The following is a 24,166-nucleotide window of genomic DNA, read 5'->3' on the forward strand; positions in this document are numbered from 1 at the left end:
TTCTTATCCCTCCCAAGAGTTTATTTTGGCCTCCTCAGACATAATTTGCGTCTCCCCAGTTTACTGGCCCTCCCAATAGTTCACTTGTGCCTTCCCTTGTCTTTCCACACTTGCATCATGTCCTTCCTTGAATTAGCTTGTCCCTTCCAAGAGTTCACTTGTGCCTTCCCTTGTCTTTCCACACTTGCATCATGTCCTTCCTTGAATTAGCTTGTCCCTTCCAAGAGTTCACTTGTGCTTTCTCCTGCCCTTCCGACACTAAACTCTGTTCCTTTGCTAGAGTTCACTCATTAAATATCCTCATCCCCAAAGTAATGTACTATAATGAGCTTATCTTGAAATAAATTTCCCTTTTGATGTTCTTTTTTCCTGTTCAATTAAGGTTTTCTCCTCACTTATCATCCCTGGGGGCCATCCTGATTACAACCGTATAGAATTCACTAATACCTTACTTCATCCCTGCTCATTCCTCAATATACTATTTTGTCTGAATCCAAATGCATGAAATGCAGAGTATGTATGATTTGATTCTAAGTCAGTGTATTAAAGGTTTGGGTTATCACCATAAATTAACCTCCATGTAGAAATTCCTAGCCTGTGAACAAAAGCATCAGGTGAGTGACCTGAGCGAAATGTTAGGAGGTGAAAGTTACGGTATATTATCACTGTGCTGAGTCAATATAGATGTCAACCATTGAAAGAAAAAAATGTTTTTTTTTATATTTGAAGGTCCCAATAAAACCTTATGGCTTGTCTCTGATGGTTCACACGTAATTTCGCAACTCGGTCCCTGTATCAGGGAAGTTTAGAGAATATTGGATATGAAACGCTTCTTAGTACACGTATCGTATTGTGGGATCTTTGTGAATGCAGTCACTGGAAAGGTACATGTGCCAATCACTTGTCCGACTATAATCTGTCAGACTAGACACCTGTCCTGTCCTATTTAACCAATGCAAAGATTGATACAAACCACACTTGGTTTGACTGTAACTGAACAAGATAATCTAAACTGATAACATTCTTCATTTCAAAATCTATATCCATTTCTTTCTTTCTTTCTTTCTTTCTTTCTTTCTTTTATCCCTTCCTTTATTGCTTCTGAGTCTGGTCTATGTCCCACATTCCCCTCTCCCTTCTGAGTCTGGTCTATGTCCCACATTCCCCTCTCCCTTCTGAGTCTGGTCTATGTCCAACATTCGCCTCTCCCTTCTAAGTCAAGTCTATGTTCCACATTTCCATGCCCTTCTCACTACCATGTTTGGCCTGTGTTCCACATTTCCATGCCCTTCTCCCTACCATGTTTGGTCTGTGTTCTATATTTCCATGCCCTTCTCTCTACCATGTTTGGTCTGTGTTCTACATTTCCATGCCCTTCTCTCTACCATGTTTGGTTTGTGTTCTATATTTCCATGGCTGTCTTCCTACCCCCATTCCTCTTAAACAAATAACACACATATTAGTTCACTATGTTGATACTGCACCCAACTACACTGACATTGTTGTCTTTCCATTTGAGTGTGTAGCCTGTCATCACTACCCATGTATGTGTGAACACCGTCATCACTTCAGGTCATGTGTAGCCACTGTGTCCTGCAGTTGACAATGTCGACCCTTTGTACTCAGAAAAGGCTGTTGCTCATACCTCGGTCTTTGGTCATATCTAATCAACTACATACAATGAAGGAGATCCTGTCGCTAAGGAAGCCTTTAGACCCACTTTGAAAGCGATTACAGATATTATAGGGTGGGCTTACCGCCTGCATCAGCTGTTCATTTAATGTACAGATACCACAAAAGATTCATGTTTTCCATAGAGCATAGCAACATGCAGCCATTTGCAGTGCTTTCTCTTGATAAATCTTTTATCCTAATGAATATGTTTTGACGGGCTTATCTCAGGATTTTAAACTTTGTAAGGAAGAAAGCTTTCAAGAAAATAAACGGACTTGGATTTCCTGCCAAATGGATACAAATTGACCAGAGTTTTAGTTGGTGTTTTTAGGTGATACAAATTGATTTTCTTTTCATAGCGATACAAATTCATTTGACAATTTTTGACAGGTTTTGTTTATTAATATGTACAGGACACAACAGATTAGGCGTTTTGTTTGTAGGATTTGTTTGTACAAACACTTAGTATAGTACCATTGGCGTTTCGTTAATGGGTTTTGTTTGTCAGTAATAACAGGTTACAATAGATCAGAGTTTTGTTAGTGGGATTTGTCTGTCAGTAAAAACAGGTTACAATAGATCAGAGTTTTGTTAGTGGGATTTGTTTGTCAGTAAAAACAGGTTACAATAGATCAGAGTTTTGTTAGTGGGTTTTGTTTGTCAGTAATAACAGGTTACAATAGATTAGAGTTTTGTTAGTGGGAGTTGTTTGTCAGTAAAAACAGGTTACAATAGATTAGAGTTTTGGTAGTGGGATTTGTTTGTCAGTAAAAACAGGTTACAATAGATCAGAGTTTTGTTAATGGACATAGTTTATCAGTAAAAACAGGTTACAATAGATTGGAGTTTTGGTAGTGGGATTTGTTTGTCAGTAAAAACAGGTTACAATAAATCAGAGTTTTGTTAATGGACATAGTTTATCAGTAAAAACAGGTTACAATAGATTGGAGTTTTGTAAGGTTTGTTAAAAAGTTTCATTTTTTTACAAAATATTGTTTCAACTGCAGAGATTATCAGTGAAAGAATTCTATGGGAACAGAGGTTGACACACAACATTCATGGGAGTGGGGGTGTCAAACTTATCCTCAGAAACTGAGCTTACCTCTTACTAAGCAGTGGTATGCCCCAATCATACACAAAACATATGTCACAGTGGGAATGTATCTGCTGTACCAGGACTTTTTATTTTCATATATGGGTGTTGTCTAACATACCAGATTGAAATTTTTGTTGAATACTGACATTTGTATATCTAGCTGTCCTGTGTGTATAAAAATTTCAAGGACCAGTTTTATTTGGTTTGAAGGATCTATCAAATCAGATATTATCTATGGCATAATGAAGACCCTTGTAGAAGTGGAGTTTTATCAGACAGAAAGTGTTGTCTGTATGTAAATTAAGATTGTATGTGAAAGCTGGATCCTGAAATACCTGCCAGCTGATCTGATACCACCGATTATAAAAAGTTATATTCAATTTTGGAAAATTCATGATGCATGCGGGCACATATTCAAATTCTGAAATTGAAAATTCATCTTAGGGGATTTGATTGGCATGCATGGCTATAATTATTCGCAGAGCTTGATGCAGCACAAGGGTAGAAGATATTTTTTTTTTTTGCTGAAATCACTTTTTTATTTCTTGCTTTGTCTGCCCAGACTCTATATTTATTGCTTAAGTCTCTCCATTAAAAAATTGCATCATTGCATTTGGAGATGATTAAAAAAAGTCTGTTCAGATAAGGTTTTCTAAAGGATTATGCAAATGAAATTGTTCTGAGGATTTCATATTTTTTAAGGGATTGTCATTTTCTGTCATTGTCCTACCTCCTTCATGCTCGCTTCAGGTCTTGTGAGTCATGTCTGTGTGTCTCTGCTGCAGGGTACATGTACTTGTCTGTCTGTTTGTCCTTTCTCCTGTATTGTGTGTCGAGGATAATGTATGATCTTGTGGTTGGCTGTATTTAAGTTCTGTATTCTGTCACAAGACACATTTATAATACCTGCTCATAATAATGTTATGTAAAATCACGTTTGGTGCTTCACTTCTTTTTTTTTTATTTGCATATGTAGGGCGGTACAAAGTGTTGTCTGTAAATGAATGGGTTTTGCCTGCGTTGTTGTACTTGTCCTTTTAATATCGTACAGGTAAATTCTATGCACATCAAATAGTAAGGTGGGCTGATCACCTTGTTTATGTCCTCTCCCATTTTCTTATCAATCCTTGCAGTCTTTATTTAAGCAACGAGCAGGATGTTTTCTTGGTCGCCTACTGGATTGACAAGAAAATCTCATAAAAAATTTCATTTGCACTTTTTACAGTAGAATGATTGATTGTGTCAGTGCAGTGTTCAAAGGTCACCAAGCTTATCATTATTTGCACATATCTATATATTTGCTTACCAAATCAAAGTTGAAGAATCAATCATTCAGGGGAGATAATCTGGAAATGTATTTTCAAAAATATAGTGATATTTAACTTTTATATAAATGTTACTATAATTAGGTTTGGATTTATTATACCTCATAAATTAGAGTTTCAAAATATATTAAGATCTCCTTTGGAATTTGAACACAAGTGTCATTTACATGAAGTCTTACACAGTATTATCATACCTGTTTTGGCCCTAAAAGTGAATGCTATAAAATGGTATTGAGAATCGACCCTAAACAAATACTGTTTAAACAGTTAGTTGCCAGGTTTTAACCTTGCATCCATCAAAAGCACATTTCATTACAGTATTAGGTACCATAACTTTAATTCAAACTCATGATTTTTTTAATTCAACATATATTTAGTTAAATCCTTCAGCATGTGAAGTGTAACATGTGATTCAGATGTATTTCCTCTCTATTAAATGTTAGGTGTACTGTTGTTGTTTGACTGATAGCCCCATTGTAATTACTGAACTACTTATGCCTACCAACCCTTCCTCTGGACAGGAGGATGTTATTTTCCCCCCTACCAATATAATCCTCTGTAGTGGAGGAGGTCTCCATGTCATTTACCCCCCTACCAATATAATCCTCTGGAGGGGAGGAAGTCTCCATGTCATTTACCTCCCTACCAATACAATCCTCTGGAGGGGAGGAGGTCTCCGTGTCATTTACCCCCCTACCAATATAATCCTCTGTAGTGGAGGAGGTCTCCATGTCATTTACCCCCCTACCAATATAATCCTCTGGAGGGGAGGAGGTCTCCATGTCATTTACCCCCCCCCCCCCACCAATATAATCCTCTGGAGGGGAGGAAGTCTCCATGTCATTTACCCCCTACCAATATAATCTTCTGGAGGGGAGGTCGTCGTGTCATTTACCTCCCTACCAATACAATCCTCTGGAGGGGAGGAGGTCTCCGTGTCATTTACCCCCCTACCAATATAATCCTCTGGAGGGGAGGAAGTCTCCATGTCATTTACCCCCCCTACCAATATAATCCTCTGGAGGGGAGGAAGTCTCCATGTCATTTACCCCCCCCCCCCTACCACTACAATCCTCTGGAGGGAAGGAAGTCCTGTGTCACTTACCCCCCTACCACTACAATCCCTCTGTTGTCCCCTTCCCCTTCCAACTAAATACTTCCTGCAAACATTTGCTTGTCTCATTAAAATTATAGGGTTGGAGGGTATAAGGATATGAATGTACATGAAGAAAGTGTAAGCTAAGAAAGGTCTGTGTTTCTAGCACTGTCTTATTCAATCAAGCACTGCTTACATTTCCACTACTTTACTGCAGGAACTTGACAGATGAAAAGGAAGGCTGGGGGTAGATTTCACTTCTTATCTGATAAATGCTTGCTGGTGAAGAGAGTAGAAATGACAAAAACAGGCTGCTTATTGCCGAAACTATGCCAGTAGGAGGCCAAGTATCAGAAATTCCTTCGCCTCCTCCACTCCCCCTCCCCATCTCATTTCCATCTTGGAAGCCTATAGCAATATAAGTATGCAAGAAAAAAAACTTTCTACTGTTGATGGTGTGGGTACCTTCCCCAATGGCCATTATTACTAGTGTTCCTGCCCAGCCGACACATGCAATGCTTGTGCTGCCCTGAAGTAAGTTTAATTGTGGAGTGTTAAGCATATGCATTAGTGGAGGGATAATACAATAGTGTTAGATCACACACTGCTCTCTGGAGGCTTCAGACATGCATAGGAAGAGGTGAAGTTTTGTTTTATTTTGTTTTCTGTCAGTTTGAGAACCAATTATGATTCAGGAATTGTCTTCTGTGAATACAATTTTACTGCACGTTGTAAGACGAGGATTCTGTAGTATTGTGTATTAATGGTGAAATTTGTTGATATTGTCATCATATTAGACAAATCAACTTAAAACTGAATATTTCTCCAGTGTTAGGAATTGTTTCTGGAGGAATATTTTCATTTTGATCTGTATTCACCAGTAACGAGGACTCGTTAAACATAAATACCAGTACTTATATTGGAAATCCTGTGAGTTGTTTTAGAAGAATTACTGTTTGGAAATTGTAACTTGGACAGCTGCGGTGTTGTGTCACTCTGTACTTAAGTAGGAAGATTCACTTGTTCACACTATGCGGAGAAATTAACCCAGGGTTTCCAATCTTATCACTACCTCTGATCAGCTCACCCCCTTTAGGCATGGTGTTACTGGGAGTCCTAGAAACGTGCTAATGTTTTTGTAAAGGATTCTGCCTTTTTCCCTACTGGGTTCGACACACACTTCACTAAAATCTTGATTAGATTGAGAGTGAAATTCTTCCTGTGGCTGATCGTCTGGGTGACACTTCTCTACCATTCTATTGCATTATAGGTCTTGTTCACAACTCCATCCCAGCAATAAAAAACAGCTCTTGTGTCTGGAAGAAATACTAGACTTTTTTGTCTTGTATAAAAGTTCTTACAAAAGCCTTGGGAAGATAGAACATGAGCCAAAAGGAAACATGTAAAAGTGTTGGGGCATTTTTTACAAACAGTTAACAAGAAGCATGTATGCTTTAATATCTTTATGGAGAAAACTGAACAAAAAACTTTTAAAAATCTGTAAAAGTGAACAAGTTTGTAGAAATAAGTCATGGCCAAAACCTGAAATGAATCAATGTATATATATTTAAACCTCTTAGTGACAGATATTGACAAAAACAAAAAAGTGAAAGTTCATCTCTATTACTGTATTTGATTAATGTTGACTAAAGAATTAGAATTTTGCTACCTGTTTGTCTTAATGTTTAGTCTGCATTCATTTTACAGGAAATGAAAAATATATGCGGTTCTGTTTGATTCTAAAACAAAAATTCAAATTTGATCAAAGTTCTTTAAAGTTCCTTATTGTTGATGTAGAAGGACATTTCTACAGTGAACGTTTTTTTTCACTTTGTATTTTTTTCTCAAAATGTTTTATTTTGATATGTTGTAGATTTTCCTTAAGCTGTGGGAGATAGAACTACACCGCACAACGCCATCTTGCTTCGTTCATGATAGTTAATCATCGGAGCCTGCTAGATTTCCCATCATTTTTACATCTCCAAGTGTCTACATATTTAATTCCATTGATTCTTGGATTTTTTTAAAGTTCGTGTTACATTTCCTGGAATTACTCACTTCAGAAGGAAGTTGTTTTGTTATAGTATATTTACCCAGAGACGTAGCGTGTTTATGTACAAATACGCAATTGTGTGGGACCTTTAATATATAGTTATAATCGTTTATATTTGTATTCATTTAAGATTCAATATTCTTGTTAAGTATATTGATGAGAAAGTACAAGAAAAAATATATGTGAATTTTTCGTGATAATATTTTTTACGAAATATTTAAGAAAAAGACTTTGTAATATTTGTAACAAACAAAATACAACCAACGTCTTTCATATATACGGAGCATCATTTTCCGGGGAATTCTCGGAGTTTCTATGTATTAGTTGAGTTTGTTATGGCCATGGTGAACACAATGCTGAATCTGTCATCTGCTGTGAAGGACTCGAGGTGGCTCACACTTGAAGTCTGCCGGGAATATCAACGCAACAAATGTTCGCGAACTGAAAACGAGTGCAAGTTCGCACACCCTCCGCCCCATGTTGAAGTCCAAAATGGTCGTGTGACGGCTTGCTTTGATTCTATAAAGGTAGGACAAATTTCTTTCATTTATTTCATTTCATTTTTTTTTTCAAAATTAATCATTTGAATTTGTGTCCTTGTTTTGTTTAAGTTTCCACCCTCTCCCTTTTTTTTAAGAAAACTAACACTTCCGTGAAGTAACATTTTATGAAACTTGTGTTTTTCCCTCAAAACAGGAAGAAAAAATTAATAAAAGTCACATCTATACAAAAAGTTGGTCCCAATTCTGACATCTTATAGTCTGCTTAAAACAGTTGCAATCTTAGTGCTATTATTACCAACATTTAATGACAGGTTTTACGAGAAAATCTTTTCCAATATGGTTTATTTAGAAAAATGAAAATTTGTAATCTGAATGGTTTATGTCAGATTCTGATGAACACATTTTGAAGCTTCATCTAAGCTGGCACTGGATTCAGACTATCAAGGTGGCTTCATATCAAGGTAGATAGGAAGAAATTAGTGCCTTCCTCAAATTACACCTAACTTACTGGTTATGTTGTACTTAGAAAGACTATGAGTAGAAAACATACTGTGATATAGGATGACTGATATCCGACTTAGAAATTGGCCTATGAAAGCTAATCTCTTTAATTTACAACACTTATATTTAAAATTGAAAATATATTTTGTTTAGACTTTGATCCTACTTGAAGAGATTTCCCGTAATTTCCCTGTGATATATCTACTTATGTAACTAAAGTCAGTATTAAATCCTAACTTTACCAGATCGCCTTGGCCTATATAAGCTGTATTATAAATACTTTTTTTATGGTGTTAAGCCGACAACAATATGGCTGGGTTGCTTGTTTACTTAGTACAGATAAGAGTATGTCTAGCTTAGACGGAGGTCGTCTGTGGGTGGGTAAAATACTAGGCAGAACTAGTTTCACGCGTGTGAAATCTTAGTCGTGGGGGGAAATCATTTAACATAAACATTGAAATACTTGTGTTACTAAAGCACAAATGCTAGGAAATGAGTGTTAGTTATATGCTGGTAATTACTATGTTAGTTCACAAATATTGGGAAATCCATTCCTTGAGTTTCACAATGTAGCAATCTTTATTTGAGGAAAAAAGACATCTACTCTATCAAAATGACTATAGACTGATGGATTTGGAATAGAGTATAACTGTTATCTATTGATGACTTAAACACATAAAATATTACAATGTAATTTAGTATACACGTCACTTCTACAGAGTTGGTTATATCTCAGAAGTGCTGTTGAATAGGTTTTACCTATAAAGAACCGTGCATAATTTTGAAATCTACAGATTAGAGGATACAGGTACTTAAACTTCTCAGCTTGTTACATAACTATAAAATTGTAATTATGTGATTAAACAATGAATAATGTTGAGATGAAAGAGAGTTCTTGGCAAATATTTTAACAGTTACCTCCCTTTAAGAGAATTCTTTGGTTTGGCTGGTATTTTGTCTAGGAAGTTATCATAATTAGTTATTAGGTTATGCAAGGTATATGTTGTGAAGTAAAAGGCCTATCTCTTGATGTCTGTCTAATCATTATGAAAGTGCAGCTTATATCAGGAAAGTTCTTTTTAGAAAATCCTAGTTTAAAACAATATGACCTCGCACGATCCTGTTAGGACTTCATTTATTTAGGGGCCAAAGCTATGTGATATTATCAGATATAAAATTGGTGCTGACACATTAGTAAATGCTGAGTTTAAGGAGATGTTTATTTATCGGTCAGGCCCACGTCAAGATCACTAGACTTATGTACTGTACCGTTCTTACTAGCTAGCACAACTGGTTTTCATTATTTGTGTATGTCTACTGCTCCCTGATAGGTGTAATGAAGCCAACATATCATTACTTCCGCAAGCCCTAGTAAACCATCAGAAATGCCTGCAAAATTAGACTCTTACAAGAACATTCTGGTCATTACGAGTGTCTATACTGAAGTAGTGTTTGGGTAGGAAGCAAACCCTCCAAACAGAAATGGCTAACACTGATTGTGATAATCATCCGCCTGCAATATATCGCTGATACTTCAAGTCTGCAGACTCATTTTCAGCTCCATCTTATTCTTCAGTAGCTACTTAAGCTGAAATTGACCTAGTTGTACTTGTGACATTGCTCAGCTACAAGTCACAAAGTTTCGGGATTGTTCCCAAAATTTGAAATAGAAGAAGGCATCTTATTTGCCATAAAGTAGATCACATTTCAATTAGATATATTTTTCCTGTTATCAACAGTCAAGGGTAGCATAATGATTTATTAAAAATCAAAGATCTACCTTAATTTAAACGACAATAGAATGTGTTTGAACATATTTGTGGAGAGCTAGTTGATGACTTGTACCGTAAATCAGTGTTGTATTATCATAGATTGTCTGGACAAAATATCAATAGAATCGAGGCGTTGATTTCAACTATTTGCAATTGAATTTAAAATAATCTTAAAACTTAATCGAAGCCTTTAGTTAGCATGAGTAGGCCTTGTGAATGGGTCTTTATATTAGTGTGAAGCCGAGGCCTCTGATGAGCTTTGTGTGACTATTGTCAGTCGATGGTGACAATTGGGCAGACATGATAGAACAACCCGGTGTATGTCGATGACCTTGACCTCTCATTGTGCACAAATTTATCAGTGTGAGATCTAATTAATTGATAGATCCTGCACTTTACTAATTGTCTGTTTGGAATTGTTGTTACAAGATTATTAATTGTAGAGAATTTCTCACATAAACTGTGTGTCTTGTATTTGTCAAACCTGATATCAAATCTATGTAACATTTTTTTTTATTTGGAAATAGTTTGAAATTGTCTCACTATGTAAATTTCAATCTAGGATTGTTTTAAAGATTAGCTGTTTGATTGTGCATATAAACTGCATATGTCAGTATTACTTCATATTTGTCACATTGCCAATTATTTTAGTCCAGGAGTTTTTTAAAATGATTATAATTGATTCAATATTTGAATTATTTGACACATGAAGATTACAACAAAATGAAAAAAAATTTTTCCTACTACTTAATATTTAGCTGCTTAACATGACCATGTTTAATGTACACTTAGATATTTTATGGTTTCATAAAGAATTTACAATTCGAATCATTTTCTTTTGATATATTTCAGTTATTGCTATGGATCATTTTTGTAAAGACATATTGCAGGAATGCCATGATTAAGTATTTCTTCAGTAAAACACATCCATCATAATATAAACAATAGTCATATAATTTGGTTGCATAATTTTGATACAAAGAAACCCTGCACCAAATAAATGCCAGGTTAACTCTTTGTTTGGATCTGTTACCATTTTCAATTCAATGATATTGTAACAATCTGTATCTCACAGTAGCTAGGATTAAGTACATTATCACAAAATAATAGGACATCAGGGGCATTACCAATACCACACTGTCACACAATACTGGGACATCAGGAGAGTTAGCTATATAACAATGTAATACAATAGTGGGACATCATGGTGGTAAGTTATACAACACTGTCACACAATACTGGGACATCAGGAGAGTTAGCTATATAACAATGTAATACAATAGTGGGACATCATGGTGGTAAGTTATACAACACTGTCACACAATACTGGGGCATCAGGGGAGTTAGCTATATAACAATGTAATACAATAGTGGGACATCATGGTGGTAAGTTATACAACACTGTCACACAATACTGGGGCATCAGGGGAGTTAGCTATATAAAAATATAACAATGTTGGGACGTTAGGGGAGTTAGCTATATAACAAGGTCACACAATACTGGGACATCAGGAGAGTTAGCTATATAATAATATAACACAATGTTGGGACAGGAGGGGAGTTAGCTATATAAAAATATAACAATGTTGGGACAGGAGGGGAGTTAGCTATGTAACAATGTAATACAACAGTGGTAAGTTATGCAACACTGTCACAAAATATTAGAATGCTAGGCAAGTTGTGGAGACGATGACACCTTTCTCTGATAATAGAAAAGGTCCGTCTTGCAGGAGACAACAATACTTTAATACAGATAATGGAGAGGATTTGTTCACTAGGAAATAAGGATATTTTTACTCAGAGAATGGAGAATTTAATCAATCAGATATGTCTCATAATTTTAATTTAGAATTTGTCATTTTAGTAAGGATATTCGACTGCAGATGGGTTTCAAGACTTTGTAGTGTTCAAGATTTGGACAAAAATTGCCTGCACATTTTGATATTTCTCGTTTAAGTTGAGTTGGTAAAAAAAAAATTTTAGGTACAAATTTTTAGGGAGATGTAGGGTCAGCTAGTTACATATGGTCCTCTGTAATATTTCTGTATTGATAGGAGTAAAAGGGTGGCATTATTTTAAGGTTGTATAGAGTAGGGAAAGACTGCAAGAGACTGGCACTAAAATTTCCTATATAGTACCAAGGGTTAATCACAGAAAGTATTAGAAAGGATGGTGCAAATTTTCTAAAACTTTGTAGTATAATATTCTTGGTAACATCTGATAGCACACAGTATCATTAAATATTTATGGATTTGTTCTTAATTCCCAAAGCAAATGCTGTTAAAAAGAATATATTGCAATAAGACTTCACCTAATTTTCTTGAATGGACTAGTCTTTATTTGATGGGGATTGATCCAAACCATATCTGAGGGGAAAAATATTGAGTTAACTTGGGGGGCAATTGGCCAATCAAAGAGGAGGTGAGAAATTGTGAAATTCCTGTCCACTTACTGTTAGGTACTTATGAAAATAGTTAGGTTGTCGAGTGTCCTGAGTCAGTATCACTCTTACTTAAGCTTCCTATGAAATGAGAGCTCATTTCCGTCCTTACCTCGATGGTCACACACAAAATGCATAAACACCAAGTGCTACTTCCTTCTGACCTTAGCAGTCACACACAGAATGCACAATCATTCAAATTCTCCGACAGTTTGGAGCTAAAAATAAACACAGTTTTCATTTATGCATAGGAAATCAAACAAAGTTTTAGATCTAAATGCACAATATTGTGTGCTGAAGAATAATGTGTTTGTTTAAGCTAATAACTTGTATGAGAAATTTTTGATCCGATAAGGACAAAGGTCATGAGTCTGGTACAAACCTAACAAATACATAATGATCAGGATAAGCGTGTTTGTAAAGGTCACTATGCCTTGCAACATGGGAAGTATACATGAAATGAAATCAGTCATAAATGAGGATTATGGTTGTGATTAGTACCGATAAAGGTAAAGTCTGGTGTGTAGGAGGCCAATTTCAGCAAATTGAAATCAATTTTAGATGTTCATCGTGTCAGCCATTGATCAATAGACCTCTATTGTCTCACCTGCTCCAATGCCAGACACTTTTTGTGATGATGAAAAAAATGTCCCTCTGTGCTAGCATGAGAGACACCTTTGTACATTGTTTATGGTGAATTTCATTAATATTTAATGTGGACAGAAGGTCTAATTATAGAACCAAGTCAAGCATGGTCTAATTCAAACCTCAGATAGCCAATCACAACCGATGTAGCTCAGTAGGAGAGTTCTCAACATTTGCGTCTGCAAATGGAATTTTAATCTTGGATGCACGCGATCGGAATAATCCCATCGGGGAGGTGGATGCATTGTGTAATCAGAACTATATCAGTGAAAGGGATTATGACGACAATATCGGCGACATCTTGTATAATTAGCTGTTCAATATGAACTATTAAGTAGCATTAACAGTTTTGGGAAATGATGGCTGGTAGTTTTGAATTTATACAGAGAATGAAACTGATTTCTGTCATGTGATAATACAGATTAGGTTATCACAGTTTCTGTAACATTACAACCCACTTAATAACGGGTCTGACTTCCTATCTTTAGTGATTCTAAGAAATCTGATGATTGCAATAACAACTTAGTAGTCAATACTGGTTGTTTGGTAGTTCTGGACTAAGATGAATAGGTTACCAAAGTGAATACAGGTAGAGCATTTAAAATCATGAAGTAGCAATATTTTCTGCTTTGATTATACAGATTTACTAGTTACATTGGTTCAGTTTATATAACTAGAACTTGTACATACTGGTTAACTAGTTACATTGGTTCAGTTTATATAACTAGAACTTGTACATACTGGTTAACTAGTTACAGTGGTTTAGTTTATATAACTAGAACTTATACATACTGGTTAACTAGTTACAGTGGTTAAGTTTACATAACTAGAACTCGTACATATTGGTTTTCTAGTTACGATGGTTCTGTTTATATAACTAGAACTTATACATACTGGTTAACTAGTTACAGTGGTTAAGTTTACATAACTAGAACTTGTACATATTGGTTTTCTAGTTACGATGGTTCTGTTTATATAACTAGAACTTGTACATACAGATTTCCAGTGAAACTCATCTGTGTTTATACAGAGACATGTAATATGCATTATATGTCCCTGTTTAACTCTCTGAAAATGTAATAGGTTTCTCCAGTAATGATAATATCTGAGATAGATACCACTAAATACGTTTGTCTGGATTTTATATCAAATTCCTTTCAAGGACTGTTTGAATGATCATCCTTTATGGAAATCAGATGTAAAATGCCTAGAGGTGCATTGGTGAAATTTTAGATACAGCTGAATGGTGACAGAAAAGAACGCTATGAACTCAGAAATTTGATTTTAGTAGGGAGCTACAAATCAAGCAATTTGATTGGTGTAGAATTTGCTCTTAGTTGAACTGCCCTCTGGTGGTGAAACATTTTGCATCTTGTTTAATACCAGGGGCTAGGGGCCATCTGGAAGTGATGTATTATAGTATATAATGTAATTGCCTCAGGTGTGGTGTGATGGATCATTCCTAACCTCCATATTGGAACTGAATTTATACAGAGTTTAACGTAAACACAGTACAATAGGTCACCAGAAAATTTATATCATGGCTGAAGTTTAAATGTGAATAAATACAGGTCAAAATGTGATAATACATTCACTGAGTACCTAAAACTTTTGTCTGTAGGGTAATACACTACAAAACTTAATAGATATAATGACTATATTGTGAAATCTTCAGCAGTAAGGAAGTCTGGAGGCTGTCAGCTGTTGCGACAGGTTCAAGGAGTTAGGACAGATGGTATGACACAGAATAGTGCTATTTAAAACTGAATAAGTGATAGGAATTTGTGTATAGTTTGAAACAAATTTATGTACTTTTCATAACTCCATGATTGCTTTTGATTTTAGTTTCAGACTTTTCAAAACTGTACCTAATATATTATTTTCTGAAACATCATTCTTTATAAATTTGTAAGATTTATCTCCCTTGAATTTACCTCATTAGCTAATTTCATATAATGATTTCATGGTCACCAATATTAACATGTTTATGTATATATATATATGTCACAAGATTCAATGAGGTAAGACAATAGTTAGGTTTACCAACTCCAAATTTACCCAGTCTACTTGCTCAGAAGTCTTGTTTAATTGAAGATCAATGTGTAGATAAACCTTTATTTTACGGAGGATTTACTGTAGGCAGTCTGATAAAGACTGATTTTTATCAGTGGAGATGTGAAATCATGATAAATAACTCGTACATATAGCATGTTTGTCCTGACTAGTGTAGGTGATGTCCCTCATGTTTGTCCTGACTAGTGTAGGTAATGTCCCTCATGTTTGTCATCTGTTTCTATGGGTATGTAGATATCCCTAACAATAGTATTACATTGTGTGGTATAGCACCCTTAACAATGGTTTTACATTGTGTGGTATAGCATCCTTAACAATGGTTTTACATTGTGTGGTATAGCATCCTTAACAATGGTTTTACATTGTGTGGTATAGCATCCTTAACAATGGTTTTACATTGTGTGGTATAGCATCCTTAACAATGGTTTTACATTGTGTGGTATAGCATCCTTAACAATGGTTTTACATTGTGTGGTATAGCATCCTTAACAATGGTTATACATGATGTGATGCAGTATGATTGTGTCCAATATGATCAGAGGCAGACCTGACATGTTAGAAATGTAGCTAGCCTTTGAGGGGAACTGATAGCAATCATACTAGCTAGACAGCTAATGCTGGATCAGAGAAAGCAAAGATAGTCATCAACCTATCCTCAAAAACAGATTTTATCTTGACAAAAATCTGGCCTGACATACCATCCAAAGCAGCCAATTACTGCACCTGACACAAATTATGTATCATCTCCGACAGCAGCTGGTGTGAATTTGGTCAGCTTTCAAAATGAAAAGTAAAAGACGGGAAAAATAAAAAGAAAAAAATTTAGTTTATGTCTTATTTTTCGAACAATTTTTTTATTGATGTGGAATTAATCTGCATCAGCTGTTTTAGATTTTCATCAATTATGAATGTATATAAAAAAAGGAGGGGAAATCTTAAATTTCAATGTGTTCTAACAAGACTTTTAGTCGGATTTATTTCTTAACTGAAGAAGCTGAAGGACATGATAGAATAAAAAGCAACAATTTTCGATAGCATTGCTTACTTTAGACTCTTCTCCTCAATAACAGTACAAAGTTTCCCAGTGGGTTCTACCAGAGCCAGACTTGATTGTGATACAGCACCCTCTGTAATGATGGAGTTCACTGTTAATGATAGAGCTCCTGCCGTAATGGAGTGCCTAAAGCACTTCCTTATACTACGCAGCACTCATTAGACTCTGCAAACATTGAAAAATGAACAAAAAGTTTTTCTCAAATTTTGTGATATTGCATTTTTAAAATGTTTAATTCTGAAATAACATTGTGTTTTGAAGTTGCAGATATAAATGATACCATAAAGAAGTGATCTTGTTGTTACAAATTTTCAACCGTTAACTCTCAACATACTGAATTTATCTTCTCTTCACAATGGAAATGTAGTTATCTGTAATAGAATTTTATAAGTCTACGTTGACATAGGTTTACATCTGAATAACTCTCATTTTGAATAATTGACTAGCTTCTCTGATTATTTGAACAGAATCCCCAGGTTGGTAACTACTTCTGAACAGTCTCTGATCACCAGGGACTGCTTGGTGACATAGGAACAGGCCCTGATACATTCTGCAGTGATGTTGGGTGGGGATTACTTGGTGACATAGGAACAGGCCCTGGTAGGTTCTGCGAAGATGTTGGGTGGGGATTACTTGGTGACAGAGGAACAGGCCCTGATACGTACTGTGGTGATGTTGGGTGGGGATTACTTGGTGACAGAGGAACAGGCCCTGATACGTACTGTGGTGATGTTGGGTGGGGATTACTTGGTGACATAGGAACAGGCCCTGATACGTACTGTGGTGATGTTGGGTGGGGATTACTTGGTGACATAGGAACAGGCCCTGATACGTACTGTGGTGATGTTGGGTGGGGATTACTTGGTGACATAGGAACAGGCCCTGATAAGTACTGTGGTCAGGTTGGGTGGGGATAAATTGGTGACAGAGGAACAGGCCCTGATACGTACTGTGGTGATGTTGGGTGGGGATAAATTGGTGACAGAGGAACAGGCCCTGATACGTACTGTGGTGATGTTGGGTGGGGATTACTTGGTGACATAGGAACAGGCCCTGATACGTACTGTGGTGATGTTGGGTGGGGATAAATTGGTGACAGAGGAACAGGCCCTGATACGTACTGTGGTGATGTTGGGTGGGGACCTCTTGGTGACATAGGAACAGGCCCTGATACATTCTGCAGTGATGTTGGGTGGGGATAAATTGGTGACAGAGGAACAGGCCCTGATACATTCTGTGGTCATGTTAGATGGAACAGGGCTGATGCATTCTTTGGTCATGTTGGGTGGGGCAAACATGATTCATCGACAATACTAAACACTTATGATGGTAATTTGAGGGTGTGCTGTTATACAGGAGCAGTGTCTGTTAATTTCTGTGTAACCTTCACTAACTTTACAGATGCATATTGTTTAATTTAACATGCATTTGTGAAAATTACCTCACTGTAAACACAGAGACAAGTTAAATTCTGGGTCCTTATGAACTGTTGACTTTGTACTAGGAAACAACAATATTTTAGTCCATTTTGATACTAACTAAATAACTTGAACTTGTGTTTAAATTTTGTTTAATCATTTGAATTATTGTTGATTTCTAAAGTAATTTATTTGTCAGATTTTGTGTTGTACATGTATCTGTAAATATTAATATTTCTGATGCTGAACAGTTGTACTTTACTGAAACAAACCTTTTAGGTAGCTACTTTACATATAATATTTGTAGTGAATCCTATTCAAAGGTATATCTTTATTGTAAATAAGTTAATCTTGATGAAGTTGGTTCTAAATCTAGTAATGGTAAGTGGTCGTTTGTTGTCATGGTGACGTGTAATCAGGTAGTGCCTTTATGCCTACTCCTAAAGCCTAAACCTACAACATCACATAGGACAAATTTCACACAGGAACTGGAGCAATACAGCAAACATTTGCTCAGTCTGTTATATCCCTGAGTACTTTTTAATGGTTAGCTGGAGGATTGAATATTTAAGCTATAATGAATGTATAAAAGAAACCGTTGACCTGATGACCTCTACCAACACTAATAGCTCTAGTATGTAAATTTACCATTGTTGGCCCATGTGTTCACTGTCAGTCTAGTATCTAAATTTCATTTCATAATCTATTTTCTATTTAAAATTTCATGTGATATTGATTTTAGAAAGGATATTGTTTGTTATATTAACAAAAATACTTCTTGTTATTTTCAATGAGTATAACTATTCCCTTCCTTTGTGATAACCTTCCAGGCTTTTGTTACAGAGATCATGTTAGACTGACTCACCATCACACAGATTGTTCTGTCAGGATTTTAAATGTATCGATGACCAGTTGACCTCTAAATTACTTAGTGACATTTGTCTATATGAAATAAACTTGATTACTTTTAAGAAATGAAAGAATATCAATGACTTTCTACATTAATACATAACATACATATATATATATATGTATATATTTAGTATTCATAATTACATATGCTTCAGTATCTTGTGGAATACCATTCCACATTTAGATATCATTATTTTAAGATGTATATGATCAAATTTTAATGTTGAATCACTTAAGATAATTATTTAGGTAATAGACAATTCCAATCTCCTATAGTGTGTGATATTTATCTTCCAGTTTTCACTTTGTAATTTTTTTTGTGTATGTCTGTCCTTCGTTTAATGTTTTCTTAACATAATGAGTTTGACATAAGATTTTGTCCTTTGTGTGTAGATGGTGTGATATGCATTTTGCTCCTATTTTGCTAATGTACAGAGATAGACAAACTGGCACTAGGCAAGTCCTTTAGTTGTCATTCACAAGCCACAGCACTTCCTGTGATGCTGTTGGCGAGTTTCCATGGCAGTGCACTTGTTGTCATAAAGTTTCAAGCATCTTTGTGATCTTGATGTCTGCCCATGTCGCCCGGAGTGTTTTGCACCATTAGTCTCGAGACATCTACAAGGTCCTGTCAGAATGTGTAGTTGAGTTGCGTTAATATTTCTGATTTAGGATACAAGCTTGTCGGTGATATAGATGCCCTTGGGAACATTTGTTTTCCCCCCCTTCTTTTGTTGTTATGTAGATAAAACACACATACCTTGCTGTTCCAGATCTATATCTCAGAGAAGCTTTATTCTCATGTTGCATAAAGTTCACACAAAATCAGAATGCTAGTGACTTTGGAATGTAGCACACCATTCAAACATAACTGAGAGAAGGGTCATACATACTTCATTCAATTCGGGACTTAAAGGAAAGGGAGATAACTCATCATTTATTATGTTGAATAAACTAGTAAAAAAAAGCTTGAAACAGAATTGTGATGATGTTGGCATGGTGTCTGCTTATCATGTTATTAATCTAGTGAACCTCATAGGAATGTAAAATGTTTCATTTTGGAAACTAGATCAGTGTTTACTTGTTATTATGTTGGCAGAAGATCTAAGTTGGGATGTGAGCTGTAGTTAGGTATTGTTTAATATAGAATTTACATCGATGGTCATGTTGATATCTGTAGGAAATGTCTGGCAACATGAAAAGTACATATCCTTGTAGCAAAAACCAAGAATTATTTCTAGTAGTATACAGCTGTTTGGCCTGGATATTATGTATTGACTAAGTCTTACAAGGCGTATATTGTACCCGATTGTGGCCGCTTATGATATTTCCAGTCTTGTTCGCATTAATCTTGCTGTCTACAGAAAACATATGCTTTCCCTATGGTGTAGCAATAGCTGTGTGTTCTACACTTTGTTGTGTGATTTTGAATTCTGTGAGTTCAGTCAGATTTGCAGAGACTATTGCAGGAATGCACACAAAGGAAACCATATATATCAAGGCTTTCACGCCAGTAACCAGATTGTCCATGTTGGAATAAAACTTTATCAGATTTGATCCAAACCCATAAACAGGGAAAGCAGTAGACTGTTTCATTTTTCATTCTTTTATTGAAATGGAAAAAATGGTATCAAAAGCCTATTTCTCGACATAGTGATATATGATTTCACACAAGACTCGATTCTTGTTGTTCCCATGGCGACAGAGAGCAGACACAGTGCACGACCATTGCTGCAATATTTTGCAGAGATAAAATTTTTCAAAAATTGATTAAAAAAAAAAAAAAAACGGCAGTTGATGCAGTGAAGTTCAGGGTTTATATTGGGGGGGAAAAGTCGCACAGTAAGTTTAGAATGGTGATAAATTCACTTGTTGGTGAAAAACCTTTTTGCTATGACATGCCAGAGTCTGTTTGTACATGTTGAAGCCAACCCCACCAGGACCATGTAAAGACTAAGTGTACAAAATTGGCACTGCATCTTTAAAGGCAGGTGAATAAAGTCAATTTTGCCAAGTTACTATCTAGGTGTGTGTTTCTATGTGGCCTGTGTAGAGATCAACATGTAAGTGACTTATCTGGCTATCAGACTGGCCATTGTTTACATCAGGTGCTTGACCATTATATAATCCAACCTCAGAGATTGGCTATCTAGGCATATCATAAAACTTGTCAACATGTGACCCAGTCGTGGTGTATAGGTGAATGTTATCAAGTGTTTGAGTAAGGCTGAAACTCATACAGGTACCCCTGTTAAGTCCATATTCCAAATACTATAGCCCTGGCTGGATCTGTTGTTAGTGGTCTAGTCACCGGACACCATTTTGGCCAAATTCTCTAGAGGTTTTGTCCTTAATTTTTGGTTTTGAAACTGTGCTCTTGTTAAGTTTTAAGGGAGTTTTGTGGTCAAGGGAATTTTTGGTATTTCAAGAATCACAATTCTAACGATCGTTGACCAATACCGAAGCGTGAGTGCTGATCTGTTGTTGACCAGTAAGGAAAGTGGACATTCAGTCATAATGTCAGATCCTTCACTCGAATCCTCAGTAAGTACACCTTAATATTACACTGTGTTATAAATATATTGATTTAACAACAGACATTAACATTGATTTACAGTCCGAGTACAAGCTTCAGTTCCGCCACCTATTGGATATTTAACCATATGGTACGTTATATTGTGAATCGTAGTGAGAACTTAGGGTGGTCAACGTTTTGTAGTGAAGAGCTTTAATTTATTTACCATGCAAATAAGACCTTTGGTTCCTGGGCATGAAAATTCAATTTTATTTAATTATGCATCTATTTGAAAGTTTTAGAAGTCTTTTTAAGTTTGCCAAATTGATTCTTTATACAAGATTCAGATTGAAGACCAGAAATAGAGCAAAGGAACATAATTTTTTCTAGGATTTGAGAAGAAAATAAACACATATTTATTGATAAAGTATACGGTTTCCGTTTATAATCTGTAAGTGATGCCAGGGTTTCCCTCTCCTATATTCGTATATTGGACATCTGTTTTCCCAGACATTATTATTGTGTGGTTCTGCATGTCGGCCTGTAATTCTAATACCCCTCCTGCACAGTATCTTACAGCCAAGCCTATGGAAATTAACCTCTCCTTGTAGATGCATGATATTAAATGTAAATGCACATAACTGCCAGTTATGTTGGAATTTTAAATTAGAATTCTTTCGAAATGATTTGCTGCATGCATGATATTTATTGTACCTCTATTTCCAATTATAAGTTAGAAATATGTCTTTTTTAACAGAACAATTTTTTGGGGAAGATTTACCGCATTTTGATTGTACATGAGGTGGAAAATGGTGGGTCTTTACTTAGGAACAGCTGTATTTTTGAGGATTATGCCGCTCTGTTGCACTTTTACTTGAACATATTTGCGGGGCATATCTGAGCTGGTAGTGTTAGTCACATGTGTGTGGAATATAAGAGCGCTTTTGATCGCCAGCCTAGCATTGTGCCGACTGATGCTATAATCCTGTTTTCTTTACACACCGGTAACATTTGGGTTTTTCACAAAGTGTAATCAGAATAGTGTTATAAGCATTTATTCCTAAAGTGAGGCTCATCTCTATCCAGGCATACACCGTGGAATTTGAGATCAAACTCAAGTTCAGAGAGTTTATCTGGGGGTGGAGTAGGTTGAAAAGAGGATACATTTCATCTTCAGATATTTGCATTTTATTGAATTAATACAATTTATAAGTCAAACGAATGAAACTTTTGTATTTTTACTTACAAAATTTTTACATGACATTGATGTTGCATGTAAACTAAATTTTTACGTAAATAGCTGTATATATTATTGCTTCTACTTTCATGTCTGATTAAAGGCTGGGCAACAGGGATTGGGAATGTGCTTCACAACACAAGGATTTACATTTAAATGAGTTTTGAACCTATGCCCTATATGTACACACCAAGTACATATATAATGTTGTGTTTCCTCAAACAAATCATTGGCCACAGGCCAAGAGGATGCAGATATGCAAATGATTCTCCATGACATAATTAACTAACCAGAATATTATACTCTTTTCAATAAACTTTTAACACAATAGAAAGCTCTCTGGTGCAATGTGTAGTTTCCAGTTTAAAGTACTCAGTGGAAGTTTTCGTGACTGCCTTAAAAAAAGCGGTCAAGATTTCCCATGAGCATATCTGTAGTGCCATGCCTGAAGTAAATCATGGTCTAAGACATGTTTTTTGTTAAGTGGATATCTTGTTTCTCTTTACTAGACATACAAGCTTTCATAAGACCTGACTAGTTGGAAGGTTGATGGGATACAGTGATTTATGGGTTGATGGTCTTATATCCTATTGCTCAAGTACATGATGGTCTAATAATTTACCACTGGAAGACGTAATGGTCAGACATCTTCTTAATGTTGAAACACTCTAAAGCAGAGAAGACACAAGGAGGCATTCACAAGAAATACTAGATATTATTAAATTCCCAAACCTTTCAGAAATGTGGTGTGCAGATGGAGATAGTCAAAAGTATCATTTTTCTGAAAATTTCCATCTAGCAAACCCTAAAACTACCACTATCTTTATCAATTTCTAGAATAACTAAGCATTAGGTAAAGTAATCAGACTTGACATACCTTATAGTATATTGAGTTAAGGCCTTTTGTACGCTGTCCAATTCTTTCTCTGGAGCAAGCCTTATATACTCTAGATCTGTAGTCTACATCTGTAAGATCTTTGATGCAGTACCTTTTGGGATTGTAAATAAGCGAATACAAAAAATTTGGCTTCATGCTGCAGTATAACCAGAGTTATAGCCCCTTAATAAGTGTTGATATGTTTGTTCTGAATTTGAGAGACTAGCAATTAATTCTGAAAATAATTTTTTTTTCATTGATTTCTCATGAAAACATATTGTAGATCTGTGTATGTAAATCATATAAAAAGTATTATATTAAAGGATTACATACAGTTTCTGTCATTGCAAGTGGGGTATAAAGTTATATATTGGTTCTATCCTGTCTCTTCATGAATCAATGTTGTAATGACTTTATATATCACTTTTGGAATTTAATCAAATGACTTGCATGAGTTATGTTTAGAGTTCCATGGTTGAGGTCACATTTGATATCAGGATTTAATTTTCCTGGGAGTCTGCATTTTTGAGTTTGAACACATTATATTTTGGTTATTTCATAGATAAGTTGAAACAGCTGTGTGAATAATCTTAATATTTGATAGGACACTGTTTAGCTACACCTGATCTAAGTTATATAATAGGTCCTGTACATAGATGTGTTCTTAGGAAGATTTTTATTACACAATATCTTTATATTTTCTGCCTATTATCAAAACCCAGAGCCTTTAGACATCAGTTTTCACAAGGATGCTGAAATGGCTGATATGGATTGCTTATATCTTTGAGTTTGAGCCGACTTTATTGCTCTGTGCCATGTTTATGACAAATTGTCTAGTTTTAACATTCCCTATATCTCTTTAAATTAATATTTTATTTCTTGCTACTGTTTGTATGACAAATAGATGATGTGATAAGCTTTGGGTTTAATCATGTGACAAGATTGGTTTTATCAAACTATTCATGGTGATTCCTG

The 24,166-nt window shown here is 35.6% G+C and overlaps 1 protein-coding gene across 1 annotated transcript in view; it reads left to right on the top strand.

Annotated features, from left to right (window-relative positions):
- LOC132546043 (muscleblind-like protein 3) overlaps positions 1–24,166 on the top strand; it is a 159,103-nt gene that overhangs the window by 57,416 nt on the left and 77,521 nt on the right. The window contains exon 3 of the mRNA XM_060209741.1: positions 7,065–7,771. Within this exon, the coding sequence (XP_060065724.1) occupies positions 7,580–7,771 (192 nt within the window). The 5' untranslated portion in view covers positions 7,065–7,579. The remainder of the gene's footprint in view (positions 1–7,064; positions 7,772–24,166) is intronic.

Source organism: Ylistrum balloti, unplaced genomic scaffold (assembly GCF_031769215.1).
Source record: "Ylistrum balloti isolate Yb309-2 unplaced genomic scaffold, AGI_CSIRO_Ybal_v1 Utg369602, whole genome shotgun sequence".
NCBI lineage: Eukaryota > Metazoa > Mollusca > Bivalvia > Pectinida > Pectinidae > Ylistrum > Ylistrum balloti.